The following is a 20374-nucleotide window of genomic DNA, read 5'->3' as shown; positions in this document are numbered from 1 at the left end:
AACATAGGCTAATAATAAACAGAAATAAAGTCCAAACATGACTATAATGCCACACATCCCGCATCACCAGAGAGAATCTACCGTTTCACCAGAGCATGAATAATTTACAATAAGACCAAAATGCATTTAGAAAACAGACTGAATTTTAATTTCTTGACGACTTGTAATATAGCCGTATTTGTGCCAGGAATCATTTAGCTTCAGCGACTGCACGAATCTGCTCCAGCAGTTTCTCTATGTTGTTTGAGATGTTTTTTCCAGCGACCCCCATAACTTCAGTGATCATCTCAGCGCTGTAAGGGCCTTTTAAGATGCCATATTTCTTCCTCCAATCACCAGGCTTACCTGATGGAACAGTAATACACAGAGTATTTAAGTGTCTTTCTATGGAAGTATTATTTTATGTACCATATTACAATAGACAAATAATATTGTCTCTTCATTTAACTGGACCTCAAGCATGTCTGACAACTTGACAAATGTTTTCTGAATTTAGCATATATAAAAATTAAGGTATTTTGGAGATCACAGATTTCTTTGGAAAATGATTAGGTTTAGGTTTTAGTCTTTATTAAACTTTATGAAGCTATAATGAATGCTGTGCATAGTTAATCTATTGAACCATTTACACAGATTTTAAACTATGCGATCTAAAATAATTTGTTGTCTTGTGTCTCTCTCTGTGTTTTACGGCCATCATCTCTCATTTACATGGATGTAAATGGCTGACATTTTATAAATTGCTATAAGCATCCAGGACATGAGAAAGTCATGAAGGATGGCATGTTTGCTGGTTGGCATGAAGGCAGCAATATGTAGGCTACTGCAATAAAAAGAGGCAAATTTTCATTTTAACTGGTGTGCAAAAGGCCATGTTTAATTTAAATGCATTTCGTTATAATAGTTCTATATGGTCCAATCGGGGTGTGTGTGCGCCCAAGTAGTGGGGGAGATTTGGGACCATCTTGCCAAATTTGGTTTCTAGGATTTACAGTTTTGGCTGGCCAGACACTTTTAGGACAGACAAAGAATAATAATAAGAAAATCTGTACAAATGCACGGTAAAAAAAATTACGTAAAAATTACGGTAATGTCAATTTACGGTTATTCACTGTAAATTATACGGTCTTTTTCACTTCCAAAAACGGTATACTACCGTAAAATTACATGTAATGTCCTATACAGTTTTTCACCGTATATAGTAGGGGAACTTACCGTTAACCATTTAACAGGTTTTTACTGTAGCATTTTTACAGTCTTTCTAAATTCACGGTCATTTTTTACAGTGTACAATAGAGTTCAGGGAACTTCCGGCACCTTAGGTGCTTGAACCCCTAATAATGTGGCTTAGCAAATGGTGTGATATGGGTTAAGACATACTTTTTTTGGGCTTTAAATAATGGCGCAGAAAAAGTAAACTTTACTTTAAGGGTCCGGACCAAGCACGCGCATCCATGTCGCACAATCAAACAAGCAAAAGATCAATGGAGCACGCAATTATTTAGATTAAACTGTTTAGTAATCGTTCAACACACCTCAACATGAATTCAAGCCGCATATTTCTATTACACAAAATTCTTTGTCTTTCCCAAAAGCGAGTCTAATTTGAACTTCACTGAAAGAGCACGCGCCTCTGTCACTCAACAAATCAACAGATAAAGGGAGCACGCATTCATTTAATGTACAAATCAAACCATGACTACAATATCAAAAACTGATGTGTCCGGTGAATATATGCAGGTTATAAGGTATTTTAGGCTTTTTCTCATTACCACACCTAGTCAGAATGTAACATGCATGTTAACAGTTTATCAGACATTAAATATGATCTGAAGAATCTTCAGAGAATCTGGAAATCTGCAGCATTATTCAGCATTTCTGCATTATTCAGGATGACTGGAAGATGTTAACTTGCCTCCACAGTTGACCACATTAAACAGAGGGATGTGAATCACGGTTGGAGCGTTTTGGCCTTTGAACACATAGAAGTCCTTTGGTTTCTTCCCTTCATCACTGGGAATGTTGACTTCAGGGAAAGGGATCTTTAGTTTCTTGCACGTTTTAGCAGCTTCTCTCACTGTCTGCAATGGAAAAATAGAGCGGTAGCACTTAATTAAAAGGCTTAGACAGACATTTTTGTTGAGAATGACGGTATTCACTTAAATCTCCCCCTTTACTCTATATTTCATCATGCACCAGGCAAGAAACCACCACTGAGATGAATGGGAAACTTGATGGATGGAGGCTCTATCCAGATATTACAGAACTCAAAATAAAATCTTTTGAAATGTTTTTCTTTCTTGTTTTTATCTTTTCAGATGATGCACAGCATTTGTAATTATCTGTCAGTGTTTTTGAAGTTCTGTATATTTTAGGTTATGGTGGCAACTATGAATGTCATCATTATTTAAAAAAATTCCATTTGTGTTCCACAGAAGAAAGAAGAGTTTATATATGGGATCAGAACAACATGAGGGTGAGTAAATGGTGATGGAATTTACATTTCTAGGGGATGTATTCTTTTAAATTAACTTTTTTGAGACAATGTGTGCATTATATTGAATTAAATAAGCATATACCGTGAAAGGATCTCCATCGCTGTAATCCAGAGCAATGATGAGGTCAATGTTTCGTTCTTTTCTCAGCACTGAGAAGTAGGGTGAGTTGATCAACAGTCCGGCGTCTATTAAATCTCTCGTCTCTTTTTGCAAAAGAGCGGCTGGCACTGATTCATCTACTCAACCATAGCTTGAAGTGAGTCGATTTATTATTCACAATGAATTTCCAGTTACCAAACGGGTCTGTTCTCACCTGTCATGTTGTGGAGGAAGTTATAATTCCTGCCCCAGATCCTCTGAGCAATGCATCTACAAAGATCAATGAAACAAATACACTCTTCAAAATTAGTTTTCTAAAACTCTTCAGTTCTTCAGCTCAGTAAATGGTTCTTAGGGTCTTATCAATAACTCCTGGCTGTATAGGGTTCTTAACTACATGGTTCTTTGCAGATTAAAAAGGTTTCATCACAGGATCTTCAGATTATCGTTTTTTAAACTTAGAAAAAAAAACAGTATTTTGAATTTTTATGGAATCTTTTGTGTAAAGTTGCAATCTCAGTTGCAGCTGCTAAAATGTATTGTGTAGTATAGGAAGAAACACCACGGATACACACCAGTCCATCACAGTGTCTCTAATATGATATAAGTGTCTCTTATATGATCACAGTGTCATATTAGAGACTGTGATGGACTGGCCATCAGTCCATGATGTTTCCCTGCCTCGCTGAGATAGGTAGATGGATCTATATTTCAACAAGACCAGATGAAACTTCTAAATTATCTAAGCTAACACAGTGTGTTAAAAATGTAAAAGATTGTATGACCAATCATTGTATGACCAACAAATCATGTAATAGGCCAAAAGTATTATTTAACACAATAAATAAGCTTACCAAACCTCCATCTCATGATGGTTTAACTTCAGATCAATTTTGCTTTCCTTCATGAAGTATTTATTGGAAAAGACAGATGCCCTCCACCAGTGTTTCTCTAATGAGGCTACGAAGTTTAGCTTTAGGCCCAATCTCTCTGGTCAGTTCCTGTCGGACTTTTCTCTGCCAATCCCTCTTCTGTTTCTGATTTAATTTTGCAAGCTAATTCGTCAACCTGTCGTCTTGATCCTGTACCTACTCCTCTTCTAAAACTGTGCCACTCTGTCATCTCTGCACCTATTTCTCATTTCATCAATGCATCTCTTACCTCTGTTCATCATTCCCTGTGCCACTTAAAACTGCTGCATTCACCCCAGTTCTCAAAAAACTCAACCTCAATCCCTCAGTTTTATCTAATTATCGTCCAATTTCAAATTTATCGTTCATTGCTAAATTATTGGAAAATACTGTACTGTTGCCTCCCAGCTTCAGTCTTTTCTAGTTGAAAATAATCTCTTTGATGCCTTTCAATCTGGCTTTCGTCCATTGCATAGCATTGAACTGCACTTGTAAAGGTACTGAATGATTTACTACTCTCTGGTGACTCTGGTTCTCTCTCTATACTTCTGCTACTTGACCTTAGCTCTGCCTTTGATACTGTTTCCCATAATTTACTTATTTCTCTGATGTGGGTGTTTCTGGTGCTGTTCTTTCCTGGTTTTCTTCTCTGACAGACAGTTCTACATCTCAGTGCAGGATTTTCAATCCCCTACTGTCCATTTGAAGCAAGGTGTCCCCCAGGGATCTGTCCTTGGCCCGCTATTATTCATTATTTACATACTCCCCCTGCATCAAATCTTGTACCGATATGGCTTTAATTACCATTTACATGCTGATGACATTCTACTCTATCTCTAGGCCTGCTCTATCCACTCCAATTGACACCATTTCTGCTTGCGTACATGAAATAAAAGATTGGATAACCTCTAATTTTTAAAAACAAAGCATGGCTAAAACCAAGATCATTATTGTTGGAACCCTGTCACTCAGTAGCAGCATTCCTAATTACTTTTCTTGTGAGATAGCTGGTACTCCTATTAGATCATCTTGTAATGTTAAAAATCTAGGTGTTATTTTCGATTCATCTCTCTCTTTTCAAGCTCATATTAACTCTGTCACCAAATCCGCATTCTTTCAATTAGGTCGCATTGCCAAGCTAGGCCGTTTCATTAGTGTTAAAGATGCTGAAAGGTGCTATATAAATAAAACATATTATTATTATAGCAGAATTTAATTTTGTTTGCAACATTTACAAGCCTTTTCTGTTTAACACTGTAAAGCTGCTTTTACACAATCTGTATTGTATAAAGTGCTATATACTGTAAATAAAGGTGACCTGACCTGGCTGTTTTTTTGTGCTTATCAGCAGTTTGGCCAAACTGCCTTTGGCCTCCAAAAAGGTCTGCAAAAAGAGGGGGACATATTACTATTGTTTACCTTTGTGAACATAAAATAGTACAAATATTTATTTCTCTAACAAAAAAACTCGATTTCATCGAAACTCATATTTCCATCACAGCCTTGTTTTCATTGCATCAGTTCAGATGTTATCTACCCTTGAAGTGATGAACAAATGTGATGAATAACTTCTTTTGTCTGTCAGAAATAAACTTAAAAACAAAAATGAACCACCCCTGAGAAATATTCACTGCAGTAAGTGTGACAACTAGCCCCAGATATTCTCTATATAAATTCTAGCACACTTTAGGAAAAGTTTACCGGTCAGCTTTGTTCTGGAGGACTGCTCAAGGGCAGAAGGGTCAGCATCCACAGGGTTCAAGAGCTCCTGGTAACATTCGTCTATAGACGACGGGGACAGGGAAATACATTGACAAATTAAACAAACATAAGCACACTGCAAAATGTCTTGCTTATATACACACACTACCAGTCAACAGTTTTTGAACAGTAAGATTTGTAATGTTTTTTTAAGAAATCTCTTCTGCTCACCAAGCCTACATTTATTTGATCCAAAGTACAGCAAAAACAGCAACATTTTGAAACATTTTTACTATTTAAAATAACATTTCTATTTGAATATATTTTAATATTTAATTTATTCCTGTGAATTCAAAGCGGAATCTTTAGCATCATTACTCCAGTCACATGATCCTTCAGAAATCATTCTAATATTCTGATTTTGCTGCTCAAAAAACATTTCAAGCTTTTGAATGGTATAGTGTATAATGTTACAAAACAGCTTCTTGAGCAGCAAATCAGCATATTAGAATGATTTCTGAAGATCATGTGACACTGAAGTCTGGAGTTATGATGCTGAAAATTCAGCTTTGATCACAGAAATAAATTAAATTTTAAAATGTATTCCTGTGCTTATAAGTTTATTCCTGTGTGTTTCTTCTTGTGGATATATTAAAATTCTTTGTGGATTCTCCTTCTTCATCAAACATGCTTAGCACTACCTGTGACAGATGCGTGTTGATGGAAAATAGCATTTTTAATCTGTACTTACAGACATTTTTCAAGTATTTTGACATGGTGTTTTGGTGTTAAATCTAACACCTCCCCTTATTTTCAACCAACTGCTTCTTCTTTTTCATTGTTCGTCTTCTATTGCATGACGAACTATTATTATTACTTTACATTGATTGCAATATACATTGAATTGTAATAGGGGAAAGACGTTTAATAACCGACAGTAGATTTGAGCCACCTGGTTTTTAGTTAACTCTATGTAACATGTATTGCATTTTTTTTGTGCTTCCATGAATTGCATTAATGCATTGAATAAAATAATTCAAGTTGTTCATTCCTTTTGAAAGAGTTTGTCAAGAAACCTTGCAAGTTCCTCACTGACCTTCACCGACAGGCTCCTGAGTGGTTCTTGAGGCGTTTCCTCCGGATTGATCTTTTCATTTTTACAGTGAATAGCAGGTGTTTCCCCACAACCAGAAGCAATCATACAAAACAATATCACATCAGGGCTGGTGATATATTTTTAGCAAGTGCTACAGGTTTATCCATGGGATGTTAACAGTTTTGAAGAGACCTTTTTAATACATACAGTCAAACCAAAAATTATTCAGACACTAGATATAATTTTATATATTTTATATATTTTTTTTACTAGTGGGTGCAGGACACTATAGTTCATTTATGTAAGTGAGAATAGCAAAATAAAGTAAACTGTGACATATTATTCCAAAACATTCTTCATACAGTGGACTACCTGATAAAAAAATGTGGCACCAAAAATTTGATTTCACACTTTGACCTGAGCGTGTTTTGTTACATACCTTTCTATCAACTTATCTGACATTATCAAGATGAATTTGTTCTGACACAGTTTCACTCTATATTTTATTACACATTTCTAAACTATAGCAAATAAACTGTGATAATGTGAGAAATGTTGAAGGTGTCTGAATAAATTTTGGTTTTACGGTATTTTTAGATGAGTCTGACACTTAATATTTCAGCATGTGGCTTGAACATCTGCTTGGCCACAAATGAAAGCTCAACAAATATTTGAATACATGGAACTAATCGATAAATAAACATAATAAAATTCTATACCTTGCTCCATTTTGTCTAATACCGATTTTATTTCAGGTACTGAAATAGCTGAAAAACAAAATCAAATGAAAACGAAATGACTTTTAAGCAGAATTAAATCTTCAAGTTTTACAATTCAAGTTGTACCTTTTATCCATTTCCAGGTCGCCTCTCCATCAGCTAAAGCACTGCTGCACATAGCTGCAGAAAACACAAGATGAAACAAACACAACGTTTCAAATAAATGAAACTAATTTTGTCCCTCAGCTTCCTGAACAGAGCTCATGGCAGAGATGTGTCTGTACTGAAGTATTCATTTCTGTGTGTCATAATGAAATAGAGTGCGCAAATGTGAACATATTACTCCTGTTTTAATGATTGTCAGTGCTCTGGAATAGCCTCCCCTTATCTCTGAGATCCCTGTCCTCTGTACATGAGTTTAAATCGAAGTTAACGTTTTATCTTCTTGCCTAGGCATTTAACAAATCTATAAATTTTGGTTTTACGGTATTTTTAGATGAGTCTGACACTTAATATTTCAGCATGTGGCTTGAACATCTGCTTGGCCACAAATGAAAGCTCAACAAATATTTGAATACATGGAACTAATCGATAAATAAACATAATAAAATTCTATACCTTGCTCCATTTTGTCTAATACCGATTTTATTTCAGGTACTGAAATAGCTGAAAAACAAAATCAAATGAAAACGAAATGACTTTTAAGCAGAATTAAATCTTCAAGTTTTACAATTCAAGTTGTACCTTTTATCCATTTCCAGGTCGCCTCTCCATCAGCTAAAGCACTGCTGCACATAGCTGCAGAAAACACAAGATGAAACAAACACAACGTTTCAAATAAATGAAACTAATTTTGTCCCTCAGCTTCCTGAACAGAGCTCATGGCAGAGATGTGTCTGTACTGAAGTATTCATTTCTGTGTGTCATAATGAAATAGAGTGCGCAAATGTGAACATATTACTCCTGTTTTAATGATTGTCAGTGCTCTGGAATAGCCTCCCCTTATCTCTGAGATCCCTGTCCTCTGTACATGAGTTTAAATCGAAGTTAACGTTTTATCTTCTTGCCTAGGCATTTAACAAATCGTAATTATGTTTTTATTTCATTATGTGTTCCTGCTTTCTCTCTCTCGCTTTATCTTATACTCTGTAAAGCACAGTGGTCAGCTCCTGGTGTGTTTATTTGTGCTATACAAATAAATGAAATGAAATCAAATTAAGTGAGTTTCTACAATGTCAATGCAAAATAAAGTTTTAAGTTGAAAAAATTATTTTTGAACATTTCCAATCATTCCCTTGGCTACATTTCAGTTTTTACTTGACAATTAGCTAGATGTCACAGAGAATATTCATGTGTTTTGTTCTATTATCTAATTTAGGTCAGTTCAATGTACAGCGTACAATATACACTGAAAGTTGGTATTACGAATAATAAATAAAGCAGTTGTTATATATTCCCTGTGTGTTGGTGTTTGGACTTTTGTTGAAGTGTCTCGCTGTTCCTACTGTGTCTGTTAGTTACCCTTGTGAGTTCCCTAGACAATTAAACATGCCCGCTTGTTACCTTGTTAAGCTTGTTAGCCGCTGTGGATATAAAGTATGTGTTGCATTCATGCCCTGTCATAATTATTTTACTTGGAGCTGTTTGCACCCTTGGACTTGTGTTTGTGTTTTTGTGGATGTTTGTCTGTTTCTCTATTAACCTACTCTTCTTTGGCTGCGCTCTCTCTGCATGCTACAGCAGTCCTGCAACAGAGTTTGTTACCTTGCAGGTACAGCATGTCCATTTCAGGCTGGTGTTTTTTCTTTGAGCCGTTGTCAAACTGGCTGCCAAAGTTGCAGGTTTCCACAAACGCTCCAGAGAGGGAATAACCTGCTTCATGTGGACTGATCTCAAACCAGGGGTCTGCAGACAGAAAACACCTCCATACAACAGCTGACACAAACACATTAAGAGTCTCTTTCAGACAAAAACACAGACCTCCTTCCTCACGCCTTTTGCATTGCTTGTCGATCACTGCGTAAATGGGATACGGGTCTTCATTGTGCAGGTCCCGCTGATCTGTGAGTGTTTGTTCATCGATCTGAAGAGAACATATTTTTTATTGTAGTGTTATGTTGTAGTGGAGACTACCAGGGCGATCACGAAAAAGTTTGATTGATGGCATTTGCTCAACATGTCCTGAGTATTTAAGTTTTAAAAACAAGCTGTAAATGTAAAAATTTAAAGGCACGTGAGGCAACATTTGGGGTTCTTCATATCGCTCCACTGGCAGAACCTTTTAGAAAGGGCGCTTCTCTGAGGAATGTACAAAATGAAGACAGTCAGCGGTTCCTCCACTGATACCATCCTAAAGAAAAGGCTTTGAGATGTTTGCTGAGTTTGATTCCAGGTCTGCATCTCCATTTGCACTAATGTGCTACAGCAACATTATGCAGTGTGCAATCATTTGTCATATAGTTGTGCGCCTGGGACCTTCAAAGTAAAATATGCTTTGTGAAGTTTCAATATTTACAGACAACACTGGTGTGTTCAACACTTTGTTTTGTCACATCAGAGGTTGCTGCAGGACAGGTCTGTGCTTTACAATGTGATTTGGAGGACTAGTTCCTGATCATTTGACAAACATCAAGAGTGCATTTCCAGATGAAACTCTTCTCCGCTGGACACCCAAAATAACTTCGGTTCATGTGGCGATGATACTTATGGTTTGTTTGATTCCTTCCGCCAGAGAGACGTTAAGCAAAGGACGAAGTAGCACTGAAAATATTTACTGCAAATCATGAGCGACAGTCAGCGTTACTCATTAAGACGTATTAGCGGTGATTTCAGCCGAGCTGACGCACGCGTCGCCTTCTCCAGCCCAAATGAGAGCAGAAGCTCTGACAGCGACATCGGAGCCTCTTCAAGACATTCAAGCACTGAGCAAAAATTCAATATGAGAGGGAAAAAATAACAGCAGAGAGGGGGATTGTGTTTTTCTCCTTCATTCCAAGATAACAGAATTTCAGGGTGACAAACTTCAAGTGCAACACTCTGCCTCAGGGTGAGTTAATTACATTAATTTTCCCTGACACTCTCCCAAAATAAAGAAATAGAGAAAATAACCCAACAAGATAGACACTGGAAAACAACATTTTATGTGGCCTTTTTTTCTTTTATTTGTTTATTTTGTCAGCAATGATGAAATTAGTACAGAGGGCTCTCTCTGCCTATAATCAATCATTACTTTCGGTAGGTGCCAGAAAGCACCAACTGAAACCATATTTTCTTCACTTGTGGACAAAGGCTTTGAGATTGCGTGCCGCCCTTGTCCATAAATATATCTGGCCTTGACAACCCGCAGGATTGGCTTTGAGATTTTACAGAGTAAACATCTGTTTGTGTGGGCCCTGAGACATGCTGTGCTCCTTACCCAAAACAGCAGAGCCTGTTTAAAGTGAATAAAGCAACAAGACTCTGCCAGATCTATTCGAGGAGCAGATACTATACGCAGTGAGCATATTAAGTTGGACTGTAACGCATCTACTGTAGATAGGCTTATGTCATAGATTTTTTTTTGGAAGGAAATAAATACTTTTAATTAGCAAGGATGGATTAAATCTATAAAAATTGACATTCTATTTCAAGTATGCACTGTAAAAAAAATTCCGTAAAATTTACGGTAAAAAACCGGCAGCTGTGGTTAATTTACAGTTAAATACCGTAATTTCATTAACTGATATACTGTTAATATACCAACCTATTGAAGTACTGAAATCTGTTTTGTACCTTTGTAATACACTGATAACCACCAAATGCATGTGGTGATGAGAAAGTCACATGATGAACCAAAGCCCATCACAAGCAGCTTTTAAATAATAACATATATAGAAACACAAACACTAAACACCATCATGGTAACACACATGAAACTGAAATAATGCAATAAACATTCATTTAACAACATTAGGTGTAACACACAACCCTAATATACAAAACTGATAAGAAAAAAATAAGAAGAAACATAGTTATTTCAACAAAAAAAACATCAAATTTGAAATGTAACGCAGGGAATTGTGGGAATGTCAATTTACGGTTATTCACTGTAAATTATACGGTCTTTTTCACTTCCAAAAACGGTATACTACCGTAAAATTACATGTAATGTCCTATACAGTTTTTCACCGTATATAGTAGGGGAACTTACCGTTAACCATTTAACAGGTTTTTACTGTAGCATTTTTACAGTCTTTCTAAATTCACGGTCATTTTTTACAGTGTACAATAGAGTTCAGGGAACTTCCGGCACCTTAGGTGCTTGAACCCCTAATAATGTGGCTTAGCAAATGGTGTGATATGGGTTAAGACATACTTTTTTTGGGCTTTAAATAATGGCGCAGAAAAAGTAAACTTTACTTTAAGGGTCCGGACCAAGCACGCGCATCCATGTCGCACAATCAAACAAGCAAAAGATCAATGGAGCACGCAATTATTTAGATTAAACTGTTTAGTAATCGTTCAACACACCTCAACATGAATTCAAGCCGCATATTTCTATTACACAAAATTCTTTGTCTTTCCCAAAAGCGAGTCTAATTTGAACTTCACTGAAAGAGCACGCGCCTCTGTCACTCAACAAATCAACAGATAAAGGGAGCACGCATTCATTTAATGTACAAATCAAACCATGACTACAATATCAAAAACTGATGTGTCCGGTGAATATATGCAGGTTATAAGGTATTTTAGGCTTTTTCTCATTACCACACCTAGTCAGAATGTAACATGCATGTTAACAGTTTATCAGACATTAAATATGATCTGAAGAATCTTCAGAGAATCTGGAAATCTGCAGCATTATTCAGCATTTCTGCATTATTCAGGATGACTGGAAGATGTTAACTTGCCTCCACAGTTGACCACATTAAACAGAGGGATGTGAATCACGGTTGGAGCGTTTTGGCCTTTGAACACATAGAAGTCCTTTGGTTTCTTCCCTTCATCACTGGGAATGTTGACTTCAGGGAAAGGGATCTTTAGTTTCTTGCACGTTTTAGCAGCTTCTCTCACTGTCTGCAATGGAAAAATAGAGCGGTAGCACTTAATTAAAAGGCTTAGACAGACATTTTTGTTGAGAATGACGGTATTCACTTAAATCTCCCCCTTTACTCTATATTTCATCATGCACCAGGCAAGAAACCACCACTGAGATGAATGGGAAACTTGATGGATGGAGGCTCTATCCAGATATTACAGAACTCAAAATAAAATCTTTTGAAATGTTTTTCTTTCTTGTTTTTATCTTTTCAGATGATGCACAGCATTTGTAATTATCTGTCAGTGTTTTTGAAGTTCTGTATATTTTAGGTTATGGTGGCAACTATGAATGTCATCATTATTTAAAAAAATTCCATTTGTGTTCCACAGAAGAAAGAAGAGTTTATATATGGGATCAGAACAACATGAGGGTGAGTAAATGGTGATGGAATTTACATTTCTAGGGGATGTATTCTTTTAAATTAACTTTTTTGAGACAATGTGTGCATTATATTGAATTAAATAAGCATATACCGTGAAAGGATCTCCATCGCTGTAATCCAGAGCAATGATGAGGTCAATGTTTCGTTCTTTTCTCAGCACTGAGAAGTAGGGTGAGTTGATCAACAGTCCGGCGTCTATTAAATCTCTCGTCTCTTTTTGCAAAAGAGCGGCTGGCACTGATTCATCTACTCAACCATAGCTTGAAGTGAGTCGATTTATTATTCACAATGAATTTCCAGTTACCAAACGGGTCTGTTCTCACCTGTCATGTTGTGGAGGAAGTTATAATTCCTGCCCCAGATCCTCTGAGCAATGCATCTACAAAGATCAATGAAACAAATACACTCTTCAAAATTAGTTTTCTAAAACTCTTCAGTTCTTCAGCTCAGTAAATGGTTCTTAGGGTCTTATCAATAACTCCTGGCTGTATAGGGTTCTTAACTACATGGTTCTTTGCAGATTAAAAAGGTTTCATCACAGGATCTTCAGATTATCGTTTTTTAAACTTAGAAAAAAAAACAGTATTTTGAATTTTTATGGAATCTTTTGTGTAAAGTTGCAATCTCAGTTGCAGCTGCTAAAATGTATTGTGTAGTATAGGAAGAAACACCACGGATACACACCAGTCCATCACAGTGTCTCTAATATGATATAAGTGTCTCTTATATGATCACAGTGTCATATTAGAGACTGTGATGGACTGGCCATCAGTCCATGATGTTTCCCTGCCTCGCTGAGATAGGTAGATGGATCTATATTTCAACAAGACCAGATGAAACTTCTAAATTATCTAAGCTAACACAGTGTGTTAAAAATGTAAAAGATTGTATGACCAATCATTGTATGACCAACAAATCATGTAATAGGCCAAAAGTATTATTTAACACAATAAATAAGCTTACCAAACCTCCATCTCATGATGGTTTAACTTCAGATCAATTTTGCTTTCCTTCATGAAGTATTTATTGGAAAAGACAGATGCCCTCCACCAGTGTTTCTCTAATGAGGCTACGAAGTTTAGCTTTAGGCCCAATCTCTCTGGTCAGTTCCTGTCGGACTTTTCTCTGCCAATCCCTCTTCTGTTTCTGATTTAATTTTGCAAGCTAATTCGTCAACCTGTCGTCTTGATCCTGTACCTACTCCTCTTCTAAAACTGTGCCACTCTGTCATCTCTGCACCTATTTCTCATTTCATCAATGCATCTCTTACCTCTGTTCATCATTCCCTGTGCCACTTAAAACTGCTGCATTCACCCCAGTTCTCAAAAAACTCAACCTCAATCCCTCAGTTTTATCTAATTATCGTCCAATTTCAAATTTATCGTTCATTGCTAAATTATTGGAAAATACTGTACTGTTGCCTCCCAGCTTCAGTCTTTTCTAGTTGAAAATAATCTCTTTGATGCCTTTCAATCTGGCTTTCGTCCATTGCATAGCATTGAACTGCACTTGTAAAGGTACTGAATGATTTACTACTCTCTGGTGACTCTGGTTCTCTCTCTATACTTCTGCTACTTGACCTTAGCTCTGCCTTTGATACTGTTTCCCATAATTTACTTATTTCTCTGATGTGGGTGTTTCTGGTGCTGTTCTTTCCTGGTTTTCTTCTCTGACAGACAGTTCTACATCTCAGTGCAGGATTTTCAATCCCCTACTGTCCATTTGAAGCAAGGTGTCCCCCAGGGATCTGTCCTTGGCCCGCTATTATTCATTATTTACATACTCCCCCTGCATCAAATCTTGTACCGATATGGCTTTAATTACCATTTACATGCTGATGACATTCTACTCTATCTCTAGGCCTGCTCTATCCACTCCAATTGACACCATTTCTGCTTGCGTACATGAAATAAAAGATTGGATAACCTCTAATTTTTAAAAACAAAGCATGGCTAAAACCAAGATCATTATTGTTGGAACCCTGTCACTCAGTAGCAGCATTCCTAATTACTTTTCTTGTGAGATAGCTGGTACTCCTATTAGATCATCTTGTAATGTTAAAAATCTAGGTGTTATTTTCGATTCATCTCTCTCTTTTCAAGCTCATATTAACTCTGTCACCAAATCCGCATTCTTTCAATTAGGTCGCATTGCCAAGCTAGGCCGTTTCATTAGTGTTAAAGATGCTGAAAGGTGCTATATAAATAAAACATATTATTATTATAGCAGAATTTAATTTTGTTTGCAACATTTACAAGCCTTTTCTGTTTAACACTGTAAAGCTGCTTTTACACAATCTGTATTGTATAAAGTGCTATATACTGTAAATAAAGGTGACCTGACCTGGCTGTTTTTTTGTGCTTATCAGCAGTTTGGCCAAACTGCCTTTGGCCTCCAAAAAGGTCTGCAAAAAGAGGGGGACATATTACTATTGTTTACCTTTGTGAACATAAAATAGTACAAATATTTATTTCTCTAACAAAAAAACTCGATTTCATCGAAACTCATATTTCCATCACAGCCTTGTTTTCATTGCATCAGTTCAGATGTTATCTACCCTTGAAGTGATGAACAAATGTGATGAATAACTTCTTTTGTCTGTCAGAAATAAACTTAAAAACAAAAATGAACCACCCCTGAGAAATATTCACTGCAGTAAGTGTGACAACTAGCCCCAGATATTCTCTATATAAATTCTAGCACACTTTAGGAAAAGTTTACCGGTCAGCTTTGTTCTGGAGGACTGCTCAAGGGCAGAAGGGTCAGCATCCACAGGGTTCAAGAGCTCCTGGTAACATTCGTCTATAGACGACGGGGACAGGGAAATACATTGACAAATTAAACAAACATAAGCACACTGCAAAATGTCTTGCTTATATACACACACTACCAGTCAACAGTTTTTGAACAGTAAGATTTGTAATGTTTTTTTAAGAAATCTCTTCTGCTCACCAAGCCTACATTTATTTGATCCAAAGTACAGCAAAAACAGCAACATTTTGAAACATTTTTACTATTTAAAATAACATTTCTATTTGAATATATTTTAATATTTAATTTATTCCTGTGAATTCAAAGCGGAATCTTTAGCATCATTACTCCAGTCACATGATCCTTCAGAAATCATTCTAATATTCTGATTTTGCTGCTCAAAAAACATTTCAAGCTTTTGAATGGTATAGTGTATAATGTTACAAAACAGCTTCTTGAGCAGCAAATCAGCATATTAGAATGATTTCTGAAGATCATGTGACACTGAAGTCTGGAGTTATGATGCTGAAAATTCAGCTTTGATCACAGAAATAAATTAAATTTTAAAATGTATTCCTGTGCTTATAAGTTTATTCCTGTGTGTTTCTTCTTGTGGATATATTAAAATTCTTTGTGGATTCTCCTTCTTCATCAAACATGCTTAGCACTACCTGTGACAGATGCGTGTTGATGGAAAATAGCATTTTTAATCTGTACTTACAGACATTTTTCAAGTATTTTGACATGGTGTTTTGGTGTTAAATCTAACACCTCCCCTTATTTTCAACCAACTGCTTCTTCTTTTTCATTGTTCGTCTTCTATTGCATGACGAACTATTATTATTACTTTACATTGATTGCAATATACATTGAATTGTAATAGGGGAAAGACGTTTAATAACCGACAGTAGATTTGAGCCACCTGGTTTTTAGTTAACTCTATGTAACATGTATTGCATTTTTTTTGTGCTTCCATGAATTGCATTAATGCATTGAATAAAATAATTCAAGTTGTTCATTCCTTTTGAAAGAGTTTGTCAAGAAACCTTGCAAGTTCCTCACTGACCTTCACCGACAGGCTCCTGAGTGGTTCTTGAGGCGTTTCCTCCGGATTGATCTTTTCATTTTTACAGTGAATAGCAGGTGTTTCCCCACAACCAGAAGCAATCATACAAAACAATATCACATCAGGGCTGGTGATATATTTTTAGCAAGTGCTACAGGTTTATCCATGGGATGTTAACAGTTTTGAAGAGACCTTTTTAATACATACAGTCAAACCAAAAATTATTCAGACACTAGATATAATTTTATATATTTTATATATTTTTTTTACTAGTGGGTGCAGGACACTATAGTTCATTTATGTAAGTGAGAATAGCAAAATAAAGTAAACTGTGACATATTATTCCAAAACATTCTTCATACAGTGGACTACCTGATAAAAAAATGTGGCACCAAAAATTTGATTTCACACTTTGACCTGAGCGTGTTTTGTTACATACCTTTCTATCAACTTATCTGACATTATCAAGATGAATTTGTTCTGACACAGTTTCACTCTATATTTTATTACACATTTCTAAACTATAGCAAATAAACTGTGATAATGTGAGAAATGTTGAAGGTGTCTGAATAAATTTTGGTTTTACGGTATTTTTAGATGAGTCTGACACTTAATATTTCAGCATGTGGCTTGAACATCTGCTTGGCCACAAATGAAAGCTCAACAAATATTTGAATACATGGAACTAATCGATAAATAAACATAATAAAATTCTATACCTTGCTCCATTTTGTCTAATACCGATTTTATTTCAGGTACTGAAATAGCTGAAAAACAAAATCAAATGAAAACGAAATGACTTTTAAGCAGAATTAAATCTTCAAGTTTTACAATTCAAGTTGTACCTTTTATCCATTTCCAGGTCGCCTCTCCATCAGCTAAAGCACTGCTGCACATAGCTGCAGAAAACACAAGATGAAACAAACACAACGTTTCAAATAAATGAAACTAATTTTGTCCCTCAGCTTCCTGAACAGAGCTCATGGCAGAGATGTGTCTGTACTGAAGTATTCATTTCTGTGTGTCATAATGAAATAGAGTGCGCAAATGTGAACATATTACTCCTGTTTTAATGATTGTCAGTGCTCTGGAATAGCCTCCCCTTATCTCTGAGATCCCTGTCCTCTGTACATGAGTTTAAATCGAAGTTAACGTTTTATCTTCTTGCCTAGGCATTTAACAAATCTTAATTATGTTTTTATTTCATTATGTGTTCCTGCTTTCTCTCTCTCGCTTTATCTTATACTCTGTAAAGCACAGTGGTCAGCTCCTGGTGTGTTTATTTGTGCTATACAAATAAATGAAATGAAATCAAATTAAGTGAGTTTCTACAATGTCAATGCAAAATAAAGTTTTAAGTTGAAAAAATTATTTTTGAACATTTCCAATCATTCCCTTGGCTACATTTCAGTTTTTACTTGACAATTAGCTAGATGTCACAGAGAATATTCATGTGTTTTGTTCTATTATCTAATTTAGGTCAGTTCAATGTACAGCGTACAATATACACTGAAAGTTGGTATTACGAATAATAAATAAAGCAGTTGTTATATATTCCCTGTGTGTTGGTGTTTGGACTTTTGTTGAAGTGTCTCGCTGTTCCTACTGTGTCTGTTAGTTACCCTTGTGAGTTCCCTAGACAATTAAACATGCCCGCTTGTTACCTTGTTAAGCTTGTTAGCCGCTGTGGATATAAAGTATGTGTTGCATTCATGCCCTGTCATAATTATTTTACTTGGAGCTGTTTGCACCCTTGGACTTGTGTTTGTGTTTTTGTGGATGTTTGTCTGTTTCTCTATTAACCTACTCTTCTTTGGCTGCGCTCTCTCTGCATGCTACAGCAGTCCTGCAACAGAGTTTGTTACCTTGCAGGTACAGCATGTCCATTTCAGGCTGGTGTTTTTTCTTTGAGCCGTTGTCAAACTGGCTGCCAAAGTTGCAGGTTTCCACAAACGCTCCAGAGAGGGAATAACCTGCTTCATGTGGACTGATCTCAAACCAGGGGTCTGCAGACAGAAAACACCTCCATACAACAGCTGACACAAACACATTAAGAGTCTCTTTCAGACAAAAACACAGACCTCCTTCCTCACGCCTTTTGCATTGCTTGTCGATCACTGCGTAAATGGGATACGGGTCTTCATTGTGCAGGTCCCGCTGATCTGTGAGTGTTTGTTCATCGATCTGAAGAGAACATATTTTTTATTGTAGTGTTATGTTGTAGTGGAGACTACCAGGGCGATCACGAAAAAGTTTGATTGATGGCATTTGCTCAACATGTCCTGAGTATTTAAGTTTTAAAAACAAGCTGTAAATGTAAAAATTTAAAGGCACGTGAGGCAACATTTGGGGTTCTTCATATCGCTCCACTGGCAGAACCTTTTAGAAAGGGCGCTTCTCTGAGGAATGTACAAAATGAAGACAGTCAGCGGTTCCTCCACTGATACCATCCTAAAGAAAAGGCTTTGAGATGTTTGAAATAATGTGCTGAAGTTTGAGTTTACAACAGGATGTTTGAGGTTCTGCAGAAGGTTCCACCAGAAACTTTACTTCATTAAGAGAAGTGGCTCTTTCTGAGAGTAGATTTCATATTCGTTCTCATGAACGATGGTCTATTTTTAACACTGTCACTACTAGTGTTATTAAAGCAGTGAGTAAATAAAAGCTGTGATTGCTCTGACTTCTAATAATTTAAAAATTTCTCAATTTCTCGACATTTTAAAAATAGTTTTGCATTTCAATGTTAGAATTTTAAAATTCTTTAAAATTTAAAACTGTTCATTGCAATTAATATTATCAGCATGCAACAGCTGCATACAGGACTGCCAAATCTATTAATCATGATTAATCGCATCCAGAATAAATGTTTGTGTTTACATATTAGGCTATATCTGTGTGTACTGTGTATATTTATATGTATATAGAAATACACACACATATATGTATATATTTAAGAAATATGTGTGATATATAATATATAATAATAATAGACATAATATAAATCATTAAAAAAAAAATATATATATATATGATATGTATCTAATAATACCTAGTTATCGTTATCCATAAAATCCACCATAGGTCGACCTAAAAACACATGCACTTTAAAACTGAACATGACCACTTCTACTCTCAACAAGTCAAGGTGGGTTGTGTTATGAATAGTTACAGACCTCTTTCACATATGATGTGACAAACAGCACTGCCCAGAGGTCAGTCAAGCTGAAGAAGTCTTTCATGTAATATTTCTTCAATTTGGCCGATTTGTCGTCCCAGCTGACTCCTGGTCCGCTGAGTCTCTTGATGATATTGTCTTTCACGGTCTCTAGTTTGGTGGACCAGTCTGGTTCTTGGTATAAGGAGGCCATGCACCTTCAGAGAAGAACATACTGCTCTCATTTTTGACAGAGGAGCAGATACTATACGCAGTGAGCATATTAAGTTGGACTGTAACGCATCTACTGTAGATAGGCTTATGTCATAGATTTTTTTTTGGAAGGAAATAAATACTTTTAATTAGCAAGGATGGATTAAATCTATAAAAATTGACATTCTATTTCAAGTATGCACTGTAAAAAAAATTCCGTAAAATTTACGGTAAAAAACCGGCAGCTGTGGTTAATTTACAGTTAAATACCGTAATTTCATTAACTGATATACTGTTAATATACCAACCTATTGAAGTACTGAAATCTGTTTTGTACCTTTGTAATACACTGATAACCACCAAATGCATGTGGTGATGAGAAAGTCACATGATGAACCAAAGCCCATCACAAGCAGCTTTTAAATAATAACATATATAGAAACACAAACACTAAACACCATCATGGTAACACACATGAAACTGAAATAATGCAATAAACATTCATTTAACAACATTAGGTGTAACACACAACCCTAATATACAAAACTGATAAGAAAAAAATAAGAAGAAACATAGTTATTTCAACAAAAAAAACATCAAATTTGAAATGTAACGCAGGGAATTGTGGGAATGTCAATTTACGGTTATTCACTGTAAATTATACGGTCTTTTTCACTTCCAAAAACGGTATACTACCGTAAAAT

The 20374-nt window shown here is 36.0% G+C and overlaps 1 protein-coding gene across 1 annotated transcript; it reads right to left on the bottom strand.

Annotated features, from left to right (window-relative positions):
* Window positions 1-5: 5 nt before the first annotated feature.
* LOC107719349 (uncharacterized) lies at window positions 6-19687 on the bottom strand. The gene is made up of 23 exons (XM_016526748.1): window positions 19477-19687; window positions 18385-18487; window positions 18169-18309; window positions 17149-17202; window positions 17023-17070; window positions 16304-16354; window positions 15208-15288; window positions 14830-14890; window positions 12810-12865; window positions 12578-12732; window positions 11914-12079; window positions 9878-9945; window positions 9005-9107; window positions 8789-8929; window positions 7769-7822; window positions 7643-7690; window positions 6306-6356; window positions 5210-5290; window positions 4832-4892; window positions 2812-2867; window positions 2580-2734; window positions 1916-2081; window positions 6-345 (listed from the first exon to the last, which is right to left on the bottom strand). The coding sequence occupies exons 1-23, from the start codon at window positions 19669-19671 to the stop codon at window positions 191-193; spliced, it is 2250 nt and encodes a 749-aa protein (XP_016382234.1). The 5' UTR covers window positions 19672-19687; the 3' UTR covers window positions 6-190.
* Between the last annotated feature and the right edge of the window lie 687 nt (window positions 19688-20374).

The sequence above is a fragment of the Sinocyclocheilus rhinocerous genome, unplaced genomic scaffold (assembly GCF_001515625.1).
Source record: "Sinocyclocheilus rhinocerous isolate Xijiao unplaced genomic scaffold, SAMN03320098_v1.1 scaffold1803, whole genome shotgun sequence".
Lineage (NCBI taxonomy): Eukaryota > Metazoa > Chordata > Actinopteri > Cypriniformes > Cyprinidae > Sinocyclocheilus > Sinocyclocheilus rhinocerous.
This window is presented reverse-complemented; position numbering and strand designations above follow the sequence as displayed.

Coding starts and splice junctions, on each gene's coding strand:
- LOC107719349 (XM_016526748.1), bottom strand. CDS start 19,671: ATGGCCTCCTTATACCAAGAACCAGACTGGTCCACCAAACTAGAGACC. Junction 17,071..17,148: donor GACCTGGAAATGGATAAAAG/GTACAACTTGAA, acceptor TTTGTTTTTCAG/CTATTTCAGTACCTGAAATA. Junction 5,291..6,305: donor TCAGGAGCCTGTCGGTGAAG/GTCAGTGAGGAA, acceptor CGTCGTCTATAG/ACGAATGTTACCAGGAGCTC.